Source organism: Cucurbita pepo, chromosome 11, assembly GCF_057944985.1.
Source record: "Cucurbita pepo subsp. pepo isolate OVF chromosome 11, ASM5794498v1, whole genome shotgun sequence".
Lineage (NCBI taxonomy): Eukaryota > Viridiplantae > Streptophyta > Magnoliopsida > Cucurbitales > Cucurbitaceae > Cucurbita > Cucurbita pepo.
The window spans coordinates 150,337-170,545 of NC_141808.1; the positions used below are offsets into that span (position 1 = coordinate 150,337).

General features: G+C 41.0%; 6 protein-coding genes and 1 long non-coding RNA gene across 8 annotated transcripts; 6 read left to right on the top strand and 1 right to left on the bottom strand.

Moving 5' to 3' along the window:
• Positions 1-356: 356 nt before the first annotated feature.
• Positions 357-2,982, bottom strand: CRK2 (cysteine-rich RLK (RECEPTOR-like protein kinase) 2). Its single transcript, XM_023690049.2, has 7 exons — positions 2,217-2,982; positions 1,994-2,107; positions 1,731-1,870; positions 1,447-1,657; positions 1,134-1,368; positions 896-1,046; positions 357-809 (listed from the first exon to the last, which is right to left on the bottom strand). Exons 1-7 carry the CDS (start codon positions 2,980-2,982, stop codon positions 474-476), a joined length of 1,953 nt encoding a protein of 650 aa, XP_023545817.2. The 3' UTR covers positions 357-473.
• Positions 1,663-3,497, top strand: LOC147790061 (uncharacterized). Its single transcript, XR_015422993.1, has 2 exons — positions 1,663-1,803; positions 2,029-3,497. It is a non-coding gene; the product is annotated as an uncharacterized LOC147790061 (long non-coding RNA).
• Positions 3,498-4,245: 748 nt separating this feature from the next.
• Positions 4,246-4,740, top strand: LOC111806025 (putative pectinesterase/pectinesterase inhibitor 26). Its single transcript, XM_023691352.2, has one exon. The coding sequence runs from the start codon at positions 4,246-4,248 to the stop codon at positions 4,738-4,740; it is 495 nt and encodes a 164-aa protein (XP_023547120.2).
• Positions 4,741-5,628: 888 nt separating this feature from the next.
• Positions 5,629-8,064, top strand: LOC111805725 (protein neprosin). 2 transcript variants are annotated; one of them, XM_023690930.2, is made up of 7 exons: positions 5,629-5,977; positions 6,065-6,151; positions 6,230-6,442; positions 6,547-6,711; positions 6,917-6,970; positions 7,065-7,211; positions 7,312-8,055. In XM_023690930.2, exons 1-7 carry the CDS (start codon positions 5,759-5,761, stop codon positions 7,687-7,689), a joined length of 1,263 nt encoding a protein of 420 aa, XP_023546698.1. In that variant the 5' UTR covers positions 5,629-5,758; the 3' UTR covers positions 7,690-8,055. The 2 variants fall into 2 exon arrangements, with proteins under 2 accessions (XP_023546698.1, XP_086984791.1); XM_087128665.1 differs by lacking the exon at positions 6,917-6,970 and having other exon boundaries at positions 7,312-8,064.
• Positions 8,065-9,630: 1,566 nt separating this feature from the next.
• On the top strand, positions 9,631-12,270 carry LOC111804952 (uncharacterized). Its single transcript, XM_023689793.2, has 8 exons — positions 9,631-10,049; positions 10,141-10,235; positions 10,317-10,420; positions 10,530-10,630; positions 10,712-10,815; positions 11,060-11,497; positions 11,604-11,735; positions 11,969-12,270. Exons 1-8 carry the CDS (start codon positions 9,798-9,800, stop codon positions 12,126-12,128), a joined length of 1,386 nt encoding a protein of 461 aa, XP_023545561.2. The 5' UTR covers positions 9,631-9,797; the 3' UTR covers positions 12,129-12,270.
• A 147-nt stretch (positions 12,271-12,417) lies between these two features.
• On the top strand, positions 12,418-17,154 carry LOC111804951 (glutamate--glyoxylate aminotransferase 2). Its single transcript, XM_023689792.2, has 14 exons — positions 12,418-13,147; positions 13,459-13,624; positions 13,715-13,780; positions 13,909-14,026; positions 14,388-14,469; positions 14,604-14,691; positions 14,767-14,925; positions 15,652-15,825; positions 15,914-16,045; positions 16,182-16,247; positions 16,356-16,420; positions 16,512-16,603; positions 16,693-16,849; positions 16,960-17,154. Exons 2-14 carry the CDS (start codon positions 13,508-13,510, stop codon positions 17,063-17,065), a joined length of 1,422 nt encoding a protein of 473 aa, XP_023545560.2. The 5' UTR covers positions 12,418-13,147; positions 13,459-13,507; the 3' UTR covers positions 17,066-17,154.
• A 400-nt stretch (positions 17,155-17,554) lies between these two features.
• Positions 17,555-20,017, top strand: LOC111804954 (F-box family protein). Its single transcript, XM_023689794.2, has 4 exons — positions 17,555-18,316; positions 18,665-18,798; positions 19,151-19,333; positions 19,581-20,017. Exons 1-4 carry the CDS (start codon positions 17,704-17,706, stop codon positions 19,746-19,748), a joined length of 1,098 nt encoding a protein of 365 aa, XP_023545562.2. The 5' UTR covers positions 17,555-17,703; the 3' UTR covers positions 19,749-20,017.
• The last annotated feature ends 192 nt before the right edge of the window (positions 20,018-20,209 follow it).

Below are 20,209 nucleotides of genomic sequence, written 5' to 3' on the forward strand. Positions count from 1 at the left end.
CTTGTATAAATAATGTGATTGTTTCATGTTTTCCCATTATGAGAAAAGGGAAAAACCTAACCCGATTGACAAAGCTCATTTGTTTAATTCATTTCTTTTGAATTTGGGGTACCTGGGTTTCAACAAACCCATGACCTTAAGCTTTCCAAGTGAGAGAGAGAGAGAGAGAGAGAGAGAGAGAGAGAGAAAAAGAAAGACCCATTTTTCGTAAGCCTGGGATTTCAATAATTGAGCCTACGTTGAATTTACGGTAGTTGTATTTTTTGTTAAAGCAAAAGAGTTGTTGAATTCAAACTTTCCACGAGGAAGCACAAAACAATTTGGATGCCACCCCTTATTCCGTTCAGACGCGTGGATATGGAATTGTAGGGGCCACAGAATTGCACTCAGATTAAGCTGGTTCATACAGTTATCGCCAAAATGTCTGCAACATTCTTCCTCACCTGAACACTAAATTACTATTACAGTTACTATTACCTGGGATGAAATGAACTATGGGTCACGGTGGCCGCTGAGGAAGAAGCTTCCGTCATGTTGAAGTAGGATGGGTCCTCACTGGTATCGTTCAGCTCCATCGTCCTCTCGTCCATGAAGGGTGGGTTGGTCGGCGCCGGAAGCTTCTCTTCCTTCTTCATCAGCATCTGCAGTACCTTCGACATTGTGGGTCGCAGAGATGCGCTCTCCTGTGTGCAAAGAAGCCCGATCTGCACCACTCTCAATATCTCCTCTTTCATGCTTCCATCTCCTTCAACCATAAGGTTTGGGTCGTATATCCTTTCCATTGTTCCCGCTTGAAAGTGCTTCCATGCCTGTTTTATGTTTTTGTTACTTCCACTCTCTGTGTTTCCAACAAACTCCCAATTACAAAAGGAAACTACAGAAGAGGGTTCCTTACAATTAGTACTATGCTTTCCAAGTAGTCCGAGGCTTTGCTCCTGCTGTTCTGTCTCCCGGTCACCGTCTCCAGCAACACCACACCAAAACTGTACACATCTGCCTTCTCCGTTAGCTGCCCATGAGCTAAGTACTCTGGCGCCAAATATCCCCTGTGGATTCACAACCCACTTAATGATCTACTTTCACAAAAAGAAAACAATACAAACATTCTCAAGACAAAAAGGAAAAATACACACAAGGTTCCAGCAATGGCAGTGCTGATGTGGCTCACATCTTCTTCAAAGGATCTAGCTAATCCAAAATCAGCAATTTTAGCTCGAAGCCTTGAGTCCAGCAGTATGTTACTGGCCTTGATGTCTCTGTGAATGATCTTGTTTTTTGAGTTCTCATGCAGGTAAGCCAACCCTTCAACCGTTCCCACAATAATCTCAAACCTCTTCTCCCAATTCAGCGATTTACCTCTTTCTCCATCTGCATATAGTTTCCATAGCTAATCAGAAGCAATGTTGATACAAGTGATTCCATTGAAATGATGGTGTCAAGATTTACCAAAAATGAAGCGGTCCAGACTCCTGTTGGCAAGGAATTCATACACCAACAGGCTTTCAGGTCCAGAGCAACTACACCCAAGCAACCTCACTAAATTTTTGTGCTCCACACTGCTAATTATGTTGACTTCATTGTAAAAATCTGCTGCTCTATGTTTGTTATTGAAGAACAGCCTCTTCACAGCTATCTCTCTTCCATCCGACAGAACTCCCTATAGATAAAGACCTCAGTGTTTGAGCTATACATACTAGTTGGATGCTTGAGGCAAACAAAACAAGACTTGCCTTATAAACGGTGCCAAATCCTCCTTGTCCAAGCTTGTTAGCCTCCGCAAAGGACCCTGTTGCCTTTTCAAGGGTAGAGTACTTGAAATTCAAGCTGCTATTGTTTAGTGTTTTTGCCATCTTGTTTACATCGTTTGAACCTTTCAATCCATACATAAATGCTCATCAGGTGATCTCAATTAATAAGTAATCAATCTGTTCTGTTTTTCAAGTTCTTGGGACTTGAACTAACAATGAATTGAAAGGCAGTGTTTTAAGTTTACCTCTTCGTTTGTTGTTTACATATCTGTTATTCCAGATGTAGATGCCAATCAACACTCCAACGACTAAAACAGCAACAGAGCTCACCAGCGAGACTACAATTGCTACAATGGTGCCTGCAGAGTGGGTGAATGGGATTTCCACATTAAGTTCGAACCAGGTACAAGTGGTGTAGTTGAAAACTTGAAATGAAATATAGCGTATAACATCAATTTTAGGCCATACCTCTTGACCTTGTTGCTTGAGCTTCTGCATTTAAGAAGTCAACATTAGAGTATCTCATGAAACAACCTGTGTTGAGGGCTCTTGCTTCAGATCGAGGCAAGCACTTCAAGATAGAAGCAGAGGCGTTTTGCAAACAGGAAGTGCAGGAGCTGCGATTCAGATTCCTCCAGCACTGAGCCAACAAGTAAACCGAGGCATTGGGGGTTCCAGGGAGAGCCACTTGAATTCTCGCATACCCTCCATTGTTGGGTGCAGTTTCGACTGCACGGGCCACAGCCTGCCTGGTCGACTGTCCATAAACGGAGTTGGTGATGGAATTGTTACCGCACACAGCCCTGTCAAGAGGCCCTGAAAATTCCTCATAAAAGCTGTAATTCTCAGCCCTCATGAAGCAGCCGTCCAGGAAAATCCGGCCGCCGTTGAAAGGGAAGCATTGAGGAAGGACAGTACGGGCTTCCGCGTAACACAACACACAATCCATCAGCGACAAATCTCCGTAACATTGAGCGAGTCCGTAGTTGGCGTCCGGCCCTTTACCCACACGTGCCACTCCAAAACCACCAGTTCGCATTTGGTCACTGATTGCTTGCATTGTGCCCACGAAATTGGGCACAAAAGCCGTTGTATTATGCTCTAACACAGTTGAACAAAGTATCTTCGCGGTTTGGGATCTGGGGTCTGCCACTGTCGATGTTTCAAGTAACAGAAGAGCGCTGATGATAATCAACAACCCACATCGGGGAACAAGTGGCGATCCAGTCTTCATGGTCACCTTCCTTTCCTGTCTCTGCTTCCGATTGTAAGGCCAATCAAGTATGTATGTGGAGCAATAAGAGATAAGAGGCACGTGAATTCGAAAAGAACGGAGCGATCATTAGTGGATAGATGCAGGCAGAGAGTATCAGAAGCAAAGCAGCATTAAGATGAATCCACCTCCGTTGGGGTCGAACACAGCTTGAGCTGGGATTAATGACTGGAACATGGCTAAAAGCTAAGCAGAATCAAAGTCGGAAAGATCAAATTTTTGGATTGGATATCCTAGGTGGGGAGCTTCAATTTTAAAGTTTTGAGAGAGAGAGAGAGGGAGAGAGAGACACGGGGTTGAATAGAAAGTCAAAGGGATAGCCTTGAATAAGATGGCATGTGCTGGCTTGGTTGGGCGGTGGAGCACTGAGCCGCAACTTCAAATGGACATATTTTTCAATTCTGACGATGCCCAAATATATGTAAACACTCAAAAAGGACAGTAAAAAGAAAACAGAAAAATGTTTGTTTGATTCAGTGCTTATCCGTTCAAAAACTTGGAAGTTGACTCTCAAAAGCCAAAACTGACCTCTCACTTCTTTTTTTTTTATCTTTATTTAAAGTATTATAGATGTTTGAAAAAATGGATGAGTCGTTGTTTTGTGTGATGAATAAGAAAGAGACGACTTTAAATTGAAGGGAAAAGGAATAATTAATGTGGTGAGTTGACATAAATTATTCAACATCAAATCCTCTCAAATATACAAACCTCTGTATTTTGGTATCAGAATGATGCCATGGTTGAAAAGAAAAGCAGGCGATTGGTGGGAGGAGAAGGATGAATGGTCAACCCCAACCCAACTACTCCATTAAAACAGTGGAATCCTTTGTTTTGTGTTTTTTTCCCCCCATAAAAATAGGAACAATATCTATGTCATCTCGCTCATGCCTAGGGAGTGAGTGAGTGACAAAATATGAAGATGTTTAGATCCACATGGAGAGGCGGATTAGTTGGTCAAACCAATGGTCGAGAGAGAGAGATAAATGCGTACGATGAGCGGTTGTGATATGGAAAAGAACGCAACGCATGGGATGCCCTGCCATCGCTACAATGAAGGCCAACCAACCCAACACCCCTCCACTATATAATGCTAACAATCCTTCTCTGTACTCAACAGGCTCGAAACGAAACCAAATATTTCGAGTTCAAGGAATAGCCTCCCTGTGTCCTTGAATCCAGGCGCAGCGAGACACCCTTCGGATTGCAGGGGTTCGAATACACATAATGGCTTCCACAACTTCATGCTCTTCGTTGCTTGTGGCCATTATGGCGTGTATGTGCTTCACTGCCCACGCATTTTTCAATCTCAAAATTGGAATGGACATCTGCCAGAAGGCGGACTACCCGGTCTTGTGTCGCTCTGTGGCTAGGGGCCGGGAGGACCCATCGGTGGTCCTCGAGGCCACGATCAGGCTATTGATGGTGCAGACGTACAAGGCGATGGGACAGGCCCGGCGCAACAAGACATCGGCCATGGAAGTTTGCCTGGAGGTTTACGACGACGCATTCAGCAGCCTGCAGACCTCCATTTCAAACATGAAAAGCCACGACAAGGGTAGCCTCGGCATTAACCTCTCAGCGGCATTGACCGATTACGTGACATGCGACGATGCGGTGGAGGAGAGTGGGTTAAGTTCACCGGTTACCCGAAGAAACGTGAGGATGCGCAAAATGACGAGCAACTGCTTGTATTTGTCTAGTTTGATTCGGTGGCACTGAAATCCGGACTCCCTTTGTGTAGTGGTTTGGTTTGGGTTGGGTTGAGCCTGTTCCTTGATGTTTCATTCTTGGTTGGTTTGAATTTATGAAATGGAAGAAGAAGGCAAGAGCATTCAGAAGGAATCCCCTTCTGCCTTTTTCTCTTCTAATATCTCATCATCTTTTCTTCTTTCTAATGTCCTATCATTTTCTATCCTATTCTGCAAACCCCCACGCAACATAGCCTACGCACCAATGTGAATGTGTATTGTTGTTGGAGCACTGATGGGCCTTTCCGAAAGCCCACTCCAGTTACACCCAAAACTTATTCAATTATTATGGTTCGCAAATAAATAAATATATATATATACACATGTAGCATTCGCCAAAAATTGGGTTACTAATAAATAGAAAGTGGGGAAGGCGAGCGAAGAGAGCACAGCCACGCCCGCTTTAGACAAAATCATTGTTCAAACAACATCCTTCTTCCACTTCCACGCTTCCTTTTCTTTCTCATCCTTCCAATGCACTTTTTACCGTTTATTTTACTTCAATTTCTATTGCAAACACACCCAAAGCCTTCACAAAGCCTTCAGCTTTCGCAGTAAGTAGTATGCATTGTGTGTGGGTGTCCCAACAATTCCATTTTACATGATTTGACACCATCTCTATCTCAGTACTGACGGAGAAGAACCCACCGCCCCTCCAAACAATTCATATTCGCATATATTCATATATTCATATATTCATATTGTTGCCCCCTTTAATCTCAAAAGCTAAAGTTTCTTCCGGTCCCTTGTATTGGAGACTGGGAACACTCTCTCTTTCCCTCTCTTTAAGGGGAAAAAGGAGAACCCATCATCATTTCCATCACTACCCAACTACTTATAACACTCAGCCCCACACTCACATTTCCTATACCCAAATTCTAACCCTCTTTTTCTTCTTCCCCTTCCTTTCAAACCTCCTACAATGCTCCAAATCTCCTTGCTTTGATTTCTACCTCTCTCGTCGATCAACGCTTGGACGCCGCCTGAGCATGGCCTCCTCCGCCTGCTTCAACATCTCCCAACCCATTCCCGTTTTTGCCTTGCTTCTTTTGCTTCTTCTTACTTCCACAATAACTCCGCTGCACTCCTCGCCAACCCAAACCCACGCCACAAATCAGACCTTCCATCCCCAACAGGAATTAAACAAGCTCAAGATGATAAGGGCTCGCTTGGACAACATCAACAAGCCTGCCCTCCACACAATTCAGGTTACTACTCAATTCCAATTGTATCTACTCTGTTTCTGCACTTCCTCTGTTTCCACAATAAACAAGACCGGGTTTTTCTTAATGCAGAGTCCTGATGGGGACCTCATAGATTGCGTTTTATCTCACCTGCAACCCGCATTTGACCATCCCAAGTTGAAAGGGCAGATACCATTGGTAATCAAATCGCAGTTTACGTTGGTTGCACCCCAATTCAAGGGGAATCTAAGTCTAAGCTCTTGTCTGGATTTGCAGGATCCGCCAGAGAGACCAGAAGGGCATAAGCCGCCTAGGACGGTGACAGAGAGCTTCCAATTATGGAGCATGAATGGAGAAAATTGCCCAGAGGGAACCGTCCCAATAAGAAGAACAACTGAGGAAGACATGTTAAGAGCTACCTCTTTTCAGATGTTTGGAAGGAAAGTAAGAAGATGGGTTAGGAGAGAAACAAGCAGCGACGGGCATGAGGTACGATTTCCAACAAAAGTAACAGAATACATGCGGATTGCTTTAGCTTGAAGGTGACCATTCACTCTCTCATGCCTTTTTTTTTTTTTTCCTTTTACAACCAGCACGCTGTGGGATACGTGACCGGCGATCACTACTTCGGGGCGAAAGCAAGCATCAATGTGTGGGCACCACGAGTCGCCGATCAGTATGAATTCAGCTTATCGCAAATGTGGGTCATCTCCGGCTCCTTCGGCGACGATCTCAACACCATTGAAGCTGGTTGGCAGGTATGTCTTTCCCTATGTTACAAAAACCTCGTCTTTTATCCTTGTCTGGATTTAAAAAACTAAAAAAAAAAAAAAAAAAAAAAAAAAAAGCAAAAGATGTAGGCCGACAAAGAATTTGACTAAAGTGAATTTCAAAAGAGACCATTTTATTTGCTTTTTCCATTTAAAGGATGGATGCCAATGCTTTTGAAATTTGGATCCACAGGTTAGTCCAGAACTGTATGGAGACAATTACCCAAGATTTTTTACTTACTGGACCGTGAGTAACCCATCAACAAAACGCTCTCTGCTTTCTTCCATCCCTTACCTGCGTAACAAAATATGGGCTGATATTGAGATGAATTTTATGACAGTCGGATGCATACCAAGCAACCGGGTGTTACAATTTGCTATGCTCGGGGTTTGTCCAGACAAACAACAAAATTGCAATTGGGGCTGCAATTTCTCCAACGTCTTCGTTTGACGGCGGTCAATTCGACATCAGCTTGTTGGTCTGGAAGGTGCAGCATTTGAATCCGCTTCTATCTCAACTTTTTCTTTGGACTTCTTAATAAATAAATAAATAAATAAATAAATAAATAAATAAATAAATGGGTGTAGGATCCGAAGCATGGAAATTGGTGGCTGGAATTCGGGTCGGGAGTTTTGGTGGGGTACTGGCCGTCCTTCCTCTTCACCCATTTACAGGACCATGCAACAATGGTGCAATTCGGGGGAGAGGTGGTGAATTCAAGTCCGTCGGGATTCCACACCACTACAGAGATGGGGAGTGGGCATTTCGCCGGCGAGGGATTCGGAAAAGCCTCCTACTTTCGGAACCTGCAGGTGGTGGATTGGGACAACAGCTTGGTTCCATTATCCAACTTGGTGGTTTTGGCGGACCATCCCAACTGCTACGACATTCAAGGTGGGATCAACACCGTTTGGGGAAACTACTTTTACTACGGTGGACCGGGTCGAAACGGCCGATGCCCTTGACACTACACAGGGCCAAAAGGGTAAATATACTTTTATTTTTTTCTATTTTCTCTCTAAATTATTCAAATTTATTCGTGGGGGGGTGATATACCGATTACCGATAAAGGGGTGTTGAATGTTTTTGGAAAATAGTCCTCTAATTTGGCGCCATTTTTTGTATCCCCATTTCCTTTTTTTTATTTTTTTTTATTTATTTTTTTAATTTTTGGTTATTATTACAAAATTTAGTAATTGGTGATGAATATTAATATCACCACCTTCCTTAGGACTTTATATTTGTAAATTGCGGGCAAAGAAATAGCGATATTGATGGATTATAATTAAAAAAAATATATGGCATGCAATTCAACTAAGTATATCTATCATACTTTATAATAATAGCCTCCACATCTTGTACTCAAAAGAAGAATCATAATAATAATAGTAATAATGTGTATAAAAAAAATAGAATAATGTATTGAAGTAGAAAATGATGAATGCTTGGTGTACAATCAATTGGGGATCTATCTTTGTCTCGAAGATAACATAATAGAGAAGTGCATGCCTTGTATTATTCTTCCACCATAGTACAGGACATATCATAATTAAACTTCATGTGAAAAAAAAAATGAAAAAGAAAGGGTGTGCAATTGAATGCATGATCCTATGGAATAGGTCACACAAATTAATCTATGAATTTTAATATGTAATATATAGTTTTAAATGCATGCATATATTAAAAAGCTTCAAGAGAAATATTAGTTTCTTTGCAAGTGGGGTGCACTCCACACCTAAACATAATTGGTTGCCCATATTATTAATTATCACAAATAATTGAAACTAATTCAAGTAAAATATGTACTGATTTTTGTAGAATTAAATGTTATGGGCCAACCGATCCATATGGGCCGATTTGTAGGCACGTTGACAGCTGGCCCTTCTTGTTTACCAATACTGCTGCATTTTTATATATATATATATATATATATTTTTGACACAAATACCCTTCCCTTTTAATATATTTTATTGACAGGCCCATGTAATTGAAAGCTTCCATTTTTTTTTTTTTTTTTTTATAGAAAAAACGAATCATAATCTTGTGCTAATTTGAATAAAAAGAATAATTAAAATATAAATTGATTAAAAATCGTAAGAAATAAAATAGAGGGATGAAAATAAGTATATGCGGACGCCGCGGAACGATTGGAAGACAATTAAGTTAAAAGAAAATATAAAAAATGACGAAAATAATTGAAAATAATTATGGTGAGGAGTTCCAGAACATTCATGTGTGAAGATCTTACACGCATCTAATTTTTGGGCATCCACTACACACGTGGCTTCTGTACTACACATTTCCCTATCATAAAATTGCAATTTATTTACATTATCATACCTGATTATTCTAGAAGTGGGACCCAGTCTCCCATTCATTTCATTTTTAAACTACCAACCATTCATGCTTCCTTTTTCATTTATTTTATTTCTTTTACAATAATCGTTTTCTGAATTACATGTTTTTTTTTTTTTTAATTGCTTAAATGAAAAAAGAAAAAAGAAAAAAAAAGGAAGGGAACAATGAAAAACATGGAGTGGATAGAAGGGATAAGAATACAGTTGGGAAGATTGGTCGGCTGAGAAAGCTTCCAGGTAGGATCCAGCACGGCACACTCTTATTGAAACCCACAAATATATTTATATTGTTTCTTAGGTGGACAATTTTGAGAGGGGTCAGGAAATAATCCCACTCGGAAATACGAGCTCCATTTTAACATTGCCTAAAAATTTGAGCTTTTTGGGGTCTGCTGTTGGACCAAACGGACAGCTGATTGGTTAATAATCCGCATGTGAAATGGATAAAAGAAGAGTGAGAATATTGTGGGGGAAACCATTTTTCTATTTTTTTTTTCTTTTTATATATATATATATTATATATATATATATATTATATATAAGGCGCCTATTCCCTCCTCCCCTCCCCCATGGTTGTTTAGGTTCTCAGTGATATATAGGAGAAGAGTTGAAGCCTCCCGGTTGCAGCAGAAGAGCCTTCCTTCGGCCCCTCGCCTGTTGTTTCTAGGGTTGAAGAAGGCTCTCCTGTTTTCTTTTCTTTTGCTGAATTCGCCAGTATGATTCGTCTCTGGATTGATGCCTTGCATTTCACCGAGTTATTTCTTAGCTCTTTTGTTCATTTGGTGTATGGGTTTTACATTTTTAGCTCAGCCGTCGCTGGGGATCTTTCTCAAACCTTCAACCGACGCTTTCTGTCTCCTTCCCCCAAAGTTGAGAACGAACAGGATTTTTCCACCACAACCATACCCAATCCCCACACCCTCCCTCCGATTGTATTAGTCCATGGAATTTTTGGTTTCGGCCAAGGAGTAAGTAACCCATCTTTCCTTTCGTTTCTTCTCCCCATGCTATTATGTCCCTCCTAACCTCTCATTATCCCTCCCCCTTCCATTTCCGCAGAGATTGGGAGGTTTGTCCTACTTTGCGGGTGCGGAGAAGAAGGACGATAGGGTGCTTGTGCCTGATCTAGGATCCTTAACCAGCGTTCATGATAGGTGAATACTTCATCAATTCAATCTTCAATTCCCTTCATGCTTTTGTGTTCTGATTCTTACGTCCGGGTTTTGATTTCTCAGGGCTCGGGAATTGTTCTATTATCTGAAAGGCGGACGAGTCGATTATGGGGAAGAACATAGCAAGGCCTATGGCCATTCCCAGTTTGGGCGGGTTTATGAACTAGGTTTCCCGTCCTTTTCAACTTCATATACTCCCAAATTCCAAATAACTGTTTGCCCTGCATAGCGGCCTTTCTTTAAACCGATCTTCTTATTGGAATTGGTATTTTGCAGGACACTATCCTGAATGGGATGAAGATCATCCTATTCACTTTGTGGGGCATTCTGCCGGAGCTCAGGTCGTCCGACTACTCCAGCAAATGCTCGCTGATAAGGTTAGGGAAATATAGAGTTTAATCTTTGTCCACAACACGTGTCTGAAAGATTGAGATGCTCACATATTCTTATTGGTTCAGGCATTCAAGGGGCATGAGAACACCACGGAAAACTGGGTAATAAGCATCACGTCCTTGTCAGGAGTATTCAATGGGACTACCAGGACCTACTTGGATGGGATGCAGTAAGTTCCTTTATTGGTTGAAACATATCTTCTAGTTGATTTCATTGAATCACAACTTTTAGAAGCTTGGGAGACAATTATTGCAAAATGCTTATGGTTGAGTCTAACCAATTACATGCTTGAAATTGAATGATACTGGTTAGTTTTAGGTTTTAAACATCACATATTACCTACTCAATATTTGCAACATGCTTACACAGTCAAGTCTAACCATGTTAGTCCCTTTCTTCTCAACTTGTTCCAGGCCAGAAGATGGGAGATCAATGAAGCCTGTATGCCTGCTACAGCTGTGCCGCCTGGGCGTCATAATATATGATTGGATTGATATACCCTGGTTGAAAGCATATTATAACTTTGGGTTTGATCACTTCAACATGTCACGGAAGAAAATGGGTATTTGGGGACTTCTTGATTGTCTCAAGGGAAATTCTGGGCCATTTGCCTCTGGAGATTGGATCCTCCCTGATCTTACCATACAGGGCTCCATCCGTCTAAACAGCGACTTACAGACCTTTCCTGATACATACTATTTTAACTATGTAACCAAGTGCACTAGGAAGATTTTGGGGGTCACAGTTCCATCAAGCATATTCAGAATCCATCCCTTGTTCTTTATCAGAGTTCTGCAGATGAGTCAATGGCGCCATCCTTCTGATGTCGCTCCCCCTTACAAAGGCTACAGGTGTGTGAAGAAATAAGTAGCAAGAAATTCCTTCCATCTTTGGATTTGATTTATGAATAAAACAATAACATCATGCTAGCAGAACATAACAGTAATGTTTTTGCAGAGATGAAGATTGGCAGGACAATGATGGTGCACTCAACACCATTTCCATGACTCACCCACGCTTTCCAGTTGAGCATCCAAATCGTCATGTAGTAGACGAGTCAGATTGTAAACCCCTCGAACCTGGTATCTGGTTAGTTGAAACATCCTCAAATTCCTTTTCCCTGTCCGAAATCCTAATTTCCATGCTTGAAACGCAATTGTTATCATTTAGAATTTATAAGCATAATATCATGCAGCCATCCACTTCCAGTTAAAGCATAGTTGTGCCTTCAAAGCGTTCTCTTATTTTTATATTCTGGCTTTTGCATGCAATACTTGAAGGCTCGGGTGAAATCTTAATGTAAGGTTTGATTAAAATTGCAGGTATTACAAGGTAATTGAAGGGGATCACATAATGTTCATAGTGAATCGGGAGAGAGCAGGAGTTCAATTTGATCTCATATATGATGCCATTTTTGAACGTTGTAGAAAACATGTGTTCAGGAAGAACCCCCCAACCTTGCCAAACCAACCTCACCCATAGGCGCTGTTATTGTTGCTTAAAATAGCACTACTACTAGGGAATTGGAACAAAAGTTATTGCATCTACTATGCCATACAACCTTTTGTTACCTCATTCTTTTCCACCTTTCATGTAAATAAAAAAGTCTCTTCTGTTTTCTGAATTTTCTTCCCTGTCCATCAATTGTAGTACTAACTGGCGTTTCTTGAGAGAGTAGGCTAAACCATTAACGATTTTGTTTTCAGTTTCATGTAATTGAAATTTAGGAAAGCTATTCAATGAAAAATTTGCTTGCCCGAATGCACTTCTGGAAACCAGGGAATGAACCAAATAAAATGATAGACAATGAGTACGTAAGAACATAATTTATCAGGCGGAGAGATGAAATGGGGTGGACCTTTAATGAGTAAACTCATGAGATTGCACCACTTGGACAATGTGGAACTTGACTGACATCAGGAGATTGAGAGTGAGTTTCTGGTGTTGCGTTGAAATGGAAACAGTTGTTGGAGCGGTGTCGTTGATATTATATGCATCTGAGGCAGAGATTAGAAGAAGTTTGTTCTGAGTTTTCAGGAAAGGGAAGAGAATTGAAGAGGGTAGATGGTATTGTTGAAGGGGTGGTTCATGATTAGATAGGCACATGGCATCTTATATCGCCACTTGGTCGATCAAACTCTTCGTCGCCTTCCACACCCAATACATTGCTCCAACCTCCAACTGGGAGCATTGCATGAACACCCACTAACGACAACCGCCATTTCTGATCGCTGACCGGCCTCCGTTTGTCGGTAAGCGAAAAGAAAACACAAGGAGGAGATTAGTGTCCAAATTTTACAGCAAGGATATGTCTCAGAGTGACGAGTGGCTCGAGTACTGGGGGAAAAAAAAGATGAATAAATAACTACTCCTGTGAAACTTTTCTTTCCTATTGAGAAGAAGAGAGAGGGAGATAGAGATACAGAGAAGAAGAAGCTGAAATTCAGTACCATACTCGAAGGAATCCGAGTCCAAGAAAAGCGACCAAAGTTGGAAGAGAGGTACCTAGAAGGGAAGCTAATGTATTTGTTGCATTGCTTTAGAAAAATTATGGCAAGAAACGGGTTTTTAAACAGAGGGGTTTTTCTGTTTTGGTTGCTCGTGAATCTCTTATGGATTATTGTTCAAATTATGAGGGTGGAGACTGAGGTTTCTAAGGAAGTTTTCTAAGGAAGTAAGGATGAAATAAAGAAAAGTGATGGAGTAATTAAGGGGGGTAAACGAAGAGGGAGAAATCTTATTGGGAGAAAATTATTTTGTGTTCTATGGTTACTGAGGAGTGCTGGAAGTTCATGAAATGTTGTTTTATCAGGTGTTATTTGAAGACCGAAAGGGAGCTGTGTGTTTTACTATCTCAAAAAATGGGTCCAAAAGCATTAGATTACGAGTCCATAAACGAGAATGTGAAAAAGGTGCAATATGCCGTCAGAGGAGAACTGTATCTTCGAGCCTCTCAGCTTCAGAAAGAAGGGAAAAAGGTTTGAATGCTTCTCATCTGTTTCATTTATTTTTCTTCAAAATTTTCTTCTCATCCATATCATCTTTGTTTTTGCTTTCACAATTTCCAGATTATCTTCACAAATGTTGGGAACCCTCACGCTCTTGGCCAAAAGCCTTTGACCTTTCCCCGTCAGGTTCACTTCAACTTCCTTCTTCTGTGGTGATTTTCACACTTACTGCTATTAAATGACTTGAGTTGCTTAGCAATACCTTGTTGCATAATACCAACTCAATAATTAAAATATATATTGTTCTTCCCCAGGTAATTGCTCTTTGCCAAGCCCCATTTCTTCTAGATGATCCCAATGTAGAACAATTATTTCCTCCTGATGCAATTGCCAGGGCCAAACATTATCTTTCAATGATTGAGGGTGGTTTAGGTATGTTACTTCGTACGAAAGAACTTATTCATTCCATGAAGCCATTTCTACATAATCCCTTTTTTACAGCCTCTGATGTTCTGTTGATAATATAAGAATTCTCTTTACATATGGCCATATTATCCGAGTGTGTGTTATCAATAAATATAGATACCACGGGCTTTGTTTATTACTCCGTTCTTGCCACCAAATTAGTATGTTTCCTTAAATTTCTTGACCATTGCTTGTATTCTACTTATCGCCATTAGCCACCACCTAAAAGTACCATTGAGTTTAAAATTATTCAGTTGAGGTGTCAAAAGTGAAGAGCTCAGGCATACCAGCCTTGACAAAAAAATTCATCTCTTGGCTACTCTTTCAGGTGCCTACAGTGATTCCCGAGGAAATCCAGGAGTAAGAAAGGAGGTGGCGGAGTTCATAGAAAGGCGTGATGGCTATCCGAGGTATAACTGTGCTAGCTATAGATATAAGAAGATCTAAATTTTTCCTGACCCCGATATATTGACTTGATGGTGAGCCAATAAATTTTAACCTTTGTTCTCAAGAGAATGCTCACTGCAGCATGCTTAAATGACAGTGATCCAGAACTGATATATCTCACAGATGGAGCCAGCAAAGGGGTGATGCAGATACTGAATACTATAATCCATGGTGAAGGCGATGGGGTGATGTATCTTCTTTTATCCTTTCAGTTCTTTTTTTTTATTGGTATGTTGCCTTACATTTCTTCGTGTTGCCAGATTCTCGTTCCAGTCCCTCAATACCCTCTTTATTCGGCAACAATTGCTCTGTATGGTGGTTCCTTGGTTCCATATTATTTAGATGAGAGCTCAAACTGGGGTCTTGATGTCAATGATCTTCGTCAGTCCGTAGCACAAGCTCGCTCTCAAGGAATCACGGTTAGTATAGCTCTTTAACGCTTTTTGATACTCGAAGAATTGTGTTTAATGTTGGGTGATGATGCCTGTATCTGAAACGGGATTGGTGAAACTTCAATGCACACTCATGTATCTGGTATTTTAGTCACAACAATTCAAAAGCTAAGACACCTTCTGTGCTTCATCAGTTCCTTGTTGCTCAGATGTTGTGAGATCCCACATCGGTTGGAGAGGAGAAAGAAACATTCTTTACAAGGATGTGGAAACCTCTCCTTAATGTGTTTTAAAATCGTGAGGCTGACGGCGATATGTGAGGGCCAAAGCGGACAATATCTGCTACGGTAGGCTTGAGCTGTTACAAATGGTTTCAGAGCCAGACACCGAGCGGTGTGCCAGCGAGAACGCTGGATTTCCAAGGGGGTGGATTGTGAAATCCCACATCAATTGGAGAGGATAACAAAACATTCCTTATAAGGGTGTAGAAACTTCTAGCTAACAGACGCCTTTTAAAAATCACGAGGCTAACAGCGATACATAACAGACCAAAGCAGACAATATCTGCCAACGGTGGGCTTGGATGGACTTGGATTGTTACATATCTATACTTTAGATACATATATCGTTATATTTCATCCCAATCCCAATCATTACAGCATATTTGAATAATTTTGTGTGTTAGATAATTCCATGTAAATGTATTGTTTGTGTTCACGACCTAATCCCTCTTATATTCTGTCAAACGACCAGGTAAGAGCAATGGTAATCATAAACCCTGGTAACCCAACTGGTCAATGCCTTAGTGAAGCAAATTTAAGAGAAATATTGAACTTCTGTTTTCAAGAAAATCTTGCTGTACTTGGTGATGAAGTTTATCAGCAAAACATCTATCAGGATGAACGACCCTTCATTAGTTCTAAAAAGGTTTGGTGACAGTGCCACTAGAACATAGTAAACATGTTCCTCTCTACCTGTGTATTTGTATTAAGTAGCCTTATTTACCATATGGAAGGTATTGATGGATATGGGGCCTCCCATCAGCAAGGAACTTCAGCTCGTATCGTTCCACACTGTGTCAAAGGGATATTTGGGCGAGTGCGGACAACGTGGTGGATACTTTGAAATGACGAACATTCCTCCTCAGGTTTGGTACTAGGATTTGGTTCTTGAACTTTCTTTGTGGTCATGTAGTCACCAGACCAGAGTCCTCCTCCCATCTTTGCTTCTGTCACACTCACCATCCAAATTCTGTGTACATGTACTTTTAATGCTGCCTGCAGACAGTGGATGAGATCTACAAGGTTGCGTCAATATCACTCAGTCCAAATGTTCCTGCACAAGTGTTTGTAAGTTTTGTTTGTTAGTACTAGTCATTATATTTCAGAGACGGACGTGTCGAAGCCTGAATTCATGTAGCATGTTTTTACAAGAATGACTTATTTTGTACAATGTAGATGGGGCTCATGGTCAATCCACCCAAACCTGGAGACATATCCTATGAGCAATATCATCGTGAAAGGTATGCCTATATGGTATTTGAACGTTTATCTATTTCTGATGATATCAAAATAGTAGTAATACTGAAATATGAACCATGAGAATGAATGTAGCAAAGGGATCCTGGAGTCACTGAGGAGAAGGGCAAGGATAATGACAGATGGTTTTAACAGCTGCAAGAATGTAGTCTGCAACTTCACTGAAGGTAAGAACATGGGTGGTGTGTTGTTATAATAAGAAGAATAGTGATTGAACGAAAGAAATATAAAAGGGAGAAAATTGGGGGTATTGTAGGAGCCATGTATTCGTTCCCTCAAATCAAGCTGCCTCCAAAAGCAATAGAGGCAGCAAAAACAGCAGGAAAAGCAGCTGATGTCTTCTACTGTCTCAAGCTTCTGGAAGCTACTGGAATTTCGACAGTCCCCGGCTCAGGATTCGGACAGAAACAAGGGTACTCTCTCGTTTTCCCTTCCATAACAACACTAAATTAGTGGGAGTGGGTTGTTTTGAGAAGAATAGTAGAAGATGTTAACACTCCTTTTGTGTTTATGGGTTCTGCAGGGTCTTCCATTTGCGAACAACCATCTTGCCGCCGGAGGAGGAGATGCCGGCGATCATGGCTAGCTTTAAAAAGTTCAACGATGAGTTCATGGAACAATACGCTTAGTGGATCTTTCTTTTTCTTTCTTTTGGTGTGTATGGGAGAGACTAAATATAGGACCTTCATCATAAGCTGTGTTCAGTGGTCTTCGTGAACTCCAGGCCTTCTTAACCTTCTCTACCCTTAACATCAAGGAAATGCACTTTTTCAAACAATTTAAGAAGAGTTCAAAATTCAATTGGCTCAAGTAAATAATAACAATAATAATAATATGGAATAATTTAGTGGTTGTTATGCGGTATGTAGTCAATTCATATTTATAGAATAATAAAAAAAAAAAAAAAAATGGTAGAAGGGGTAGATAAGTAAAATAATGAAAGGAAAATTACTTAATAATCAGTATATATCTTCTAAAGAAAAAAGGATGATTATTTTGGTTGGAAGGAATGTTGTGGGGTCGGAGATAATAAATGAAAAGGAAGAAATGGTCAAGGCACACGAGCGAGAAGCGAGAAGCGAGAAGCAGTGATCTCCGGGGCGGGGGAGGGGGCGGAGGAAACTGGGCGTATTTATTGGGGGAGGGGGCGGAGGAAACTGGGCGTATTTATTGGGGCACTGCGCCACCAAATCCCTCTCCTTCTTCTTCTCTGTCTCTGATTATTTGTTTATGGAGTAGTGGTAGATGCCTTGTCCTCCTCAAAACTATGAAGCAAAGAACTTGGCCAGATCGCTCCGATGCCTCTCCTTTCTCTTCCTTTTCTCTCTCCAATGTCAAGGGCAAAGCTGCGGTTGAGGTCGAGGATGATGTTGATCACTTCTCTCCCCACGCCAATTCCATTTCCATTTCCATTTCCAGTAAGTTCCCCGACAGACTCCATGCCTCACCATCTACCTCTTCCTCCTCTCAAACGCCTTTCTTCCTGCCACCCTCCTCTTTTGGGGGCCAGGATTTCTCTGCCTTGCCTTACGACGTTTTGATCAAAATCGCCGCCTCTTTCAACCTCCCGAATCTGCGAGCTGCGTCGTTTGTATGCAAGCCTTGGTTCGAGGCGCTCAGGCCTTTGAGGGAGGCTATGCTATTTCTGCGATGGGGAAAGCGCTTCAAGCATGGTCGAGCTGGGGTTCGACCCAATTCTGACAAGGCTCTTAATTCCTTTCTCAAGGCTGCGGCGCGTGGGTCCACCCTTGCTATGGTTGATGCTGGACTTCTCTATTGGGAGATGGGCAACAAAGGCGAGGCTATTGCCTTGTACCAAAAGGCTGCTGACCTAGGCGATCCTGCTGGCAAGTGCAATCTAGGAATCTCGTTTTTGCACGGTATACTCAATCTTATTCCATTTCATTCCCCCTCTTATGTATTAACTCGATTGACAAGCAGAATCTTATTAGTTAGACTTAATCACTGGATGCTCAACGATTTGAATTGCTTCAACGCATCGATCTTTTGCTGTATTTTAAATCGGAAAAAATGTTTCATTAGTTGCTTGCTGCAGGCCTTCGACTACTGAACTTGCTAGTTATGTAGATTTCTCCTTGTGTTTGTTTTGACACAATTTGTGAATTATGTATTACTGCTTAAGTAGATAACTGGATGAATGGTACTGCCTCTGTAGAACAAATTAATCGTTTTCAACCTTTTCATTATTCTTTCTATGAATTGTGCAGCAAAACCACCAAATCCCACTGAAGCTGTAAGATGGCTGCGACAATCGGCCATGGCTGGCAACATTCGAGCTCAATACCAACTTGCTTTGTGTCTCCATCAGGGTCATGGCGTGGATCGAAATGTACAGGAAGCTGTATGTTATTTCCCCCTTCCTATCCCTTTTGCTTATGAGACAGATTTATGTTTCGATATAATGTTTGAATTAGTTGCCCGTTTATCCTTTTGGTGATACTCGATTAGGCCCATCTTGCTGTGTATTCTTCCGATCTATCCAACTTTTATGAACATACTTCCTATTTATAAATTATTTTGCATATTTAAGCACCTTAGTTTCACCAGATTATGAACCTATTGCTCTTATTTTTCCTCCCAATGAACCATTTGATGAAGACTAGTCATTCATTGTTGCAGAAGTTTGCAGTGAAAGTTAGATTTTTCAGTCTCTTTTCCTTTCCTTTCTCATTTTTCTCCTTTTCGTGAAAAAGGCTAGGTGGTTTTTGAAGGCCGCCGAAGGTGGATATGTGCGTGCTATGTACAATCTTTCTCTGTGCTATTCTTGCGGGGAAGGCTTGGTACACAACCATCAGCAGGCTAAAAAGTGGATGAAGCGGGCTGCTGATCGTGGCCATAGTAAAGCTCAATTTGAGCATGGACTCCATCTCTTTTCTGTACGTTTCAAATAAATATTATCTTTCCGTTTACAATGATGTTTGTTGCTTTGGCACTAGATGTGTTGACCACTCCCCCCGGAATGATTTGAGCGTTGTAGTATGAATGGAAAACTTAACTGTGAAAACAGGAAAAACGAAAAGGGGCCTGATTGTTTAGGTTGACAAATTCTCCATCAAAAGAGTGTGAAAGAAAACTTGGAATTTGAAAATTCATGTAGGTACTGATTTTTAAGTACTTGGGCAGGAAAGGGACATGATGAAAGCTGTAGTCTACTTGGAACTTGCAACCCGCTCTGGTGAAAGAGCTGCTGCTCATGTCAAGAATGTAATTCTCCAACAACTTTCGCAAAGTTCCCGAGATCGAGTCATGTCTGTTGCTGATAACTGGCGTGCATTGCCTTCTTCTCATTGATCCCCTTTTCACAATGGTTAGTGCACGTCTGGATCTTTTCTTTTACTTCTTTTTTGTTCTCTCTACGAGACATTTCCATGTATACGACAAATCAAGGAACTTTAGTACAAAAAGTAGTCTGAACGTTTTTTGTTGCAAACATTGTATCCTAAAATACTAGAAGTCAGTCACTATAAAAGTTGCCTCAATACTAATTCCACTTATTAGATGGATTCTCTGTATCTTTTTCTTCAAAGGCATTCAGAATGAATCATACTTCTTCTTTTTTCTTTTCTTACTTTCTTTAGAGGATTCTTACATGAGTGTTGTCTTTTGAAGCTCCTTCCCATTTTTCAATTAATCACGTATCACTCCCTCATTTGCAAGTTTCACTGGTTCAGGTTGTGCTGGATATGATTCGTTCATATGTATTAGTGTAATTCTGATGATCGATTTGTATTTCCATTCCTGATCCTCTGAGA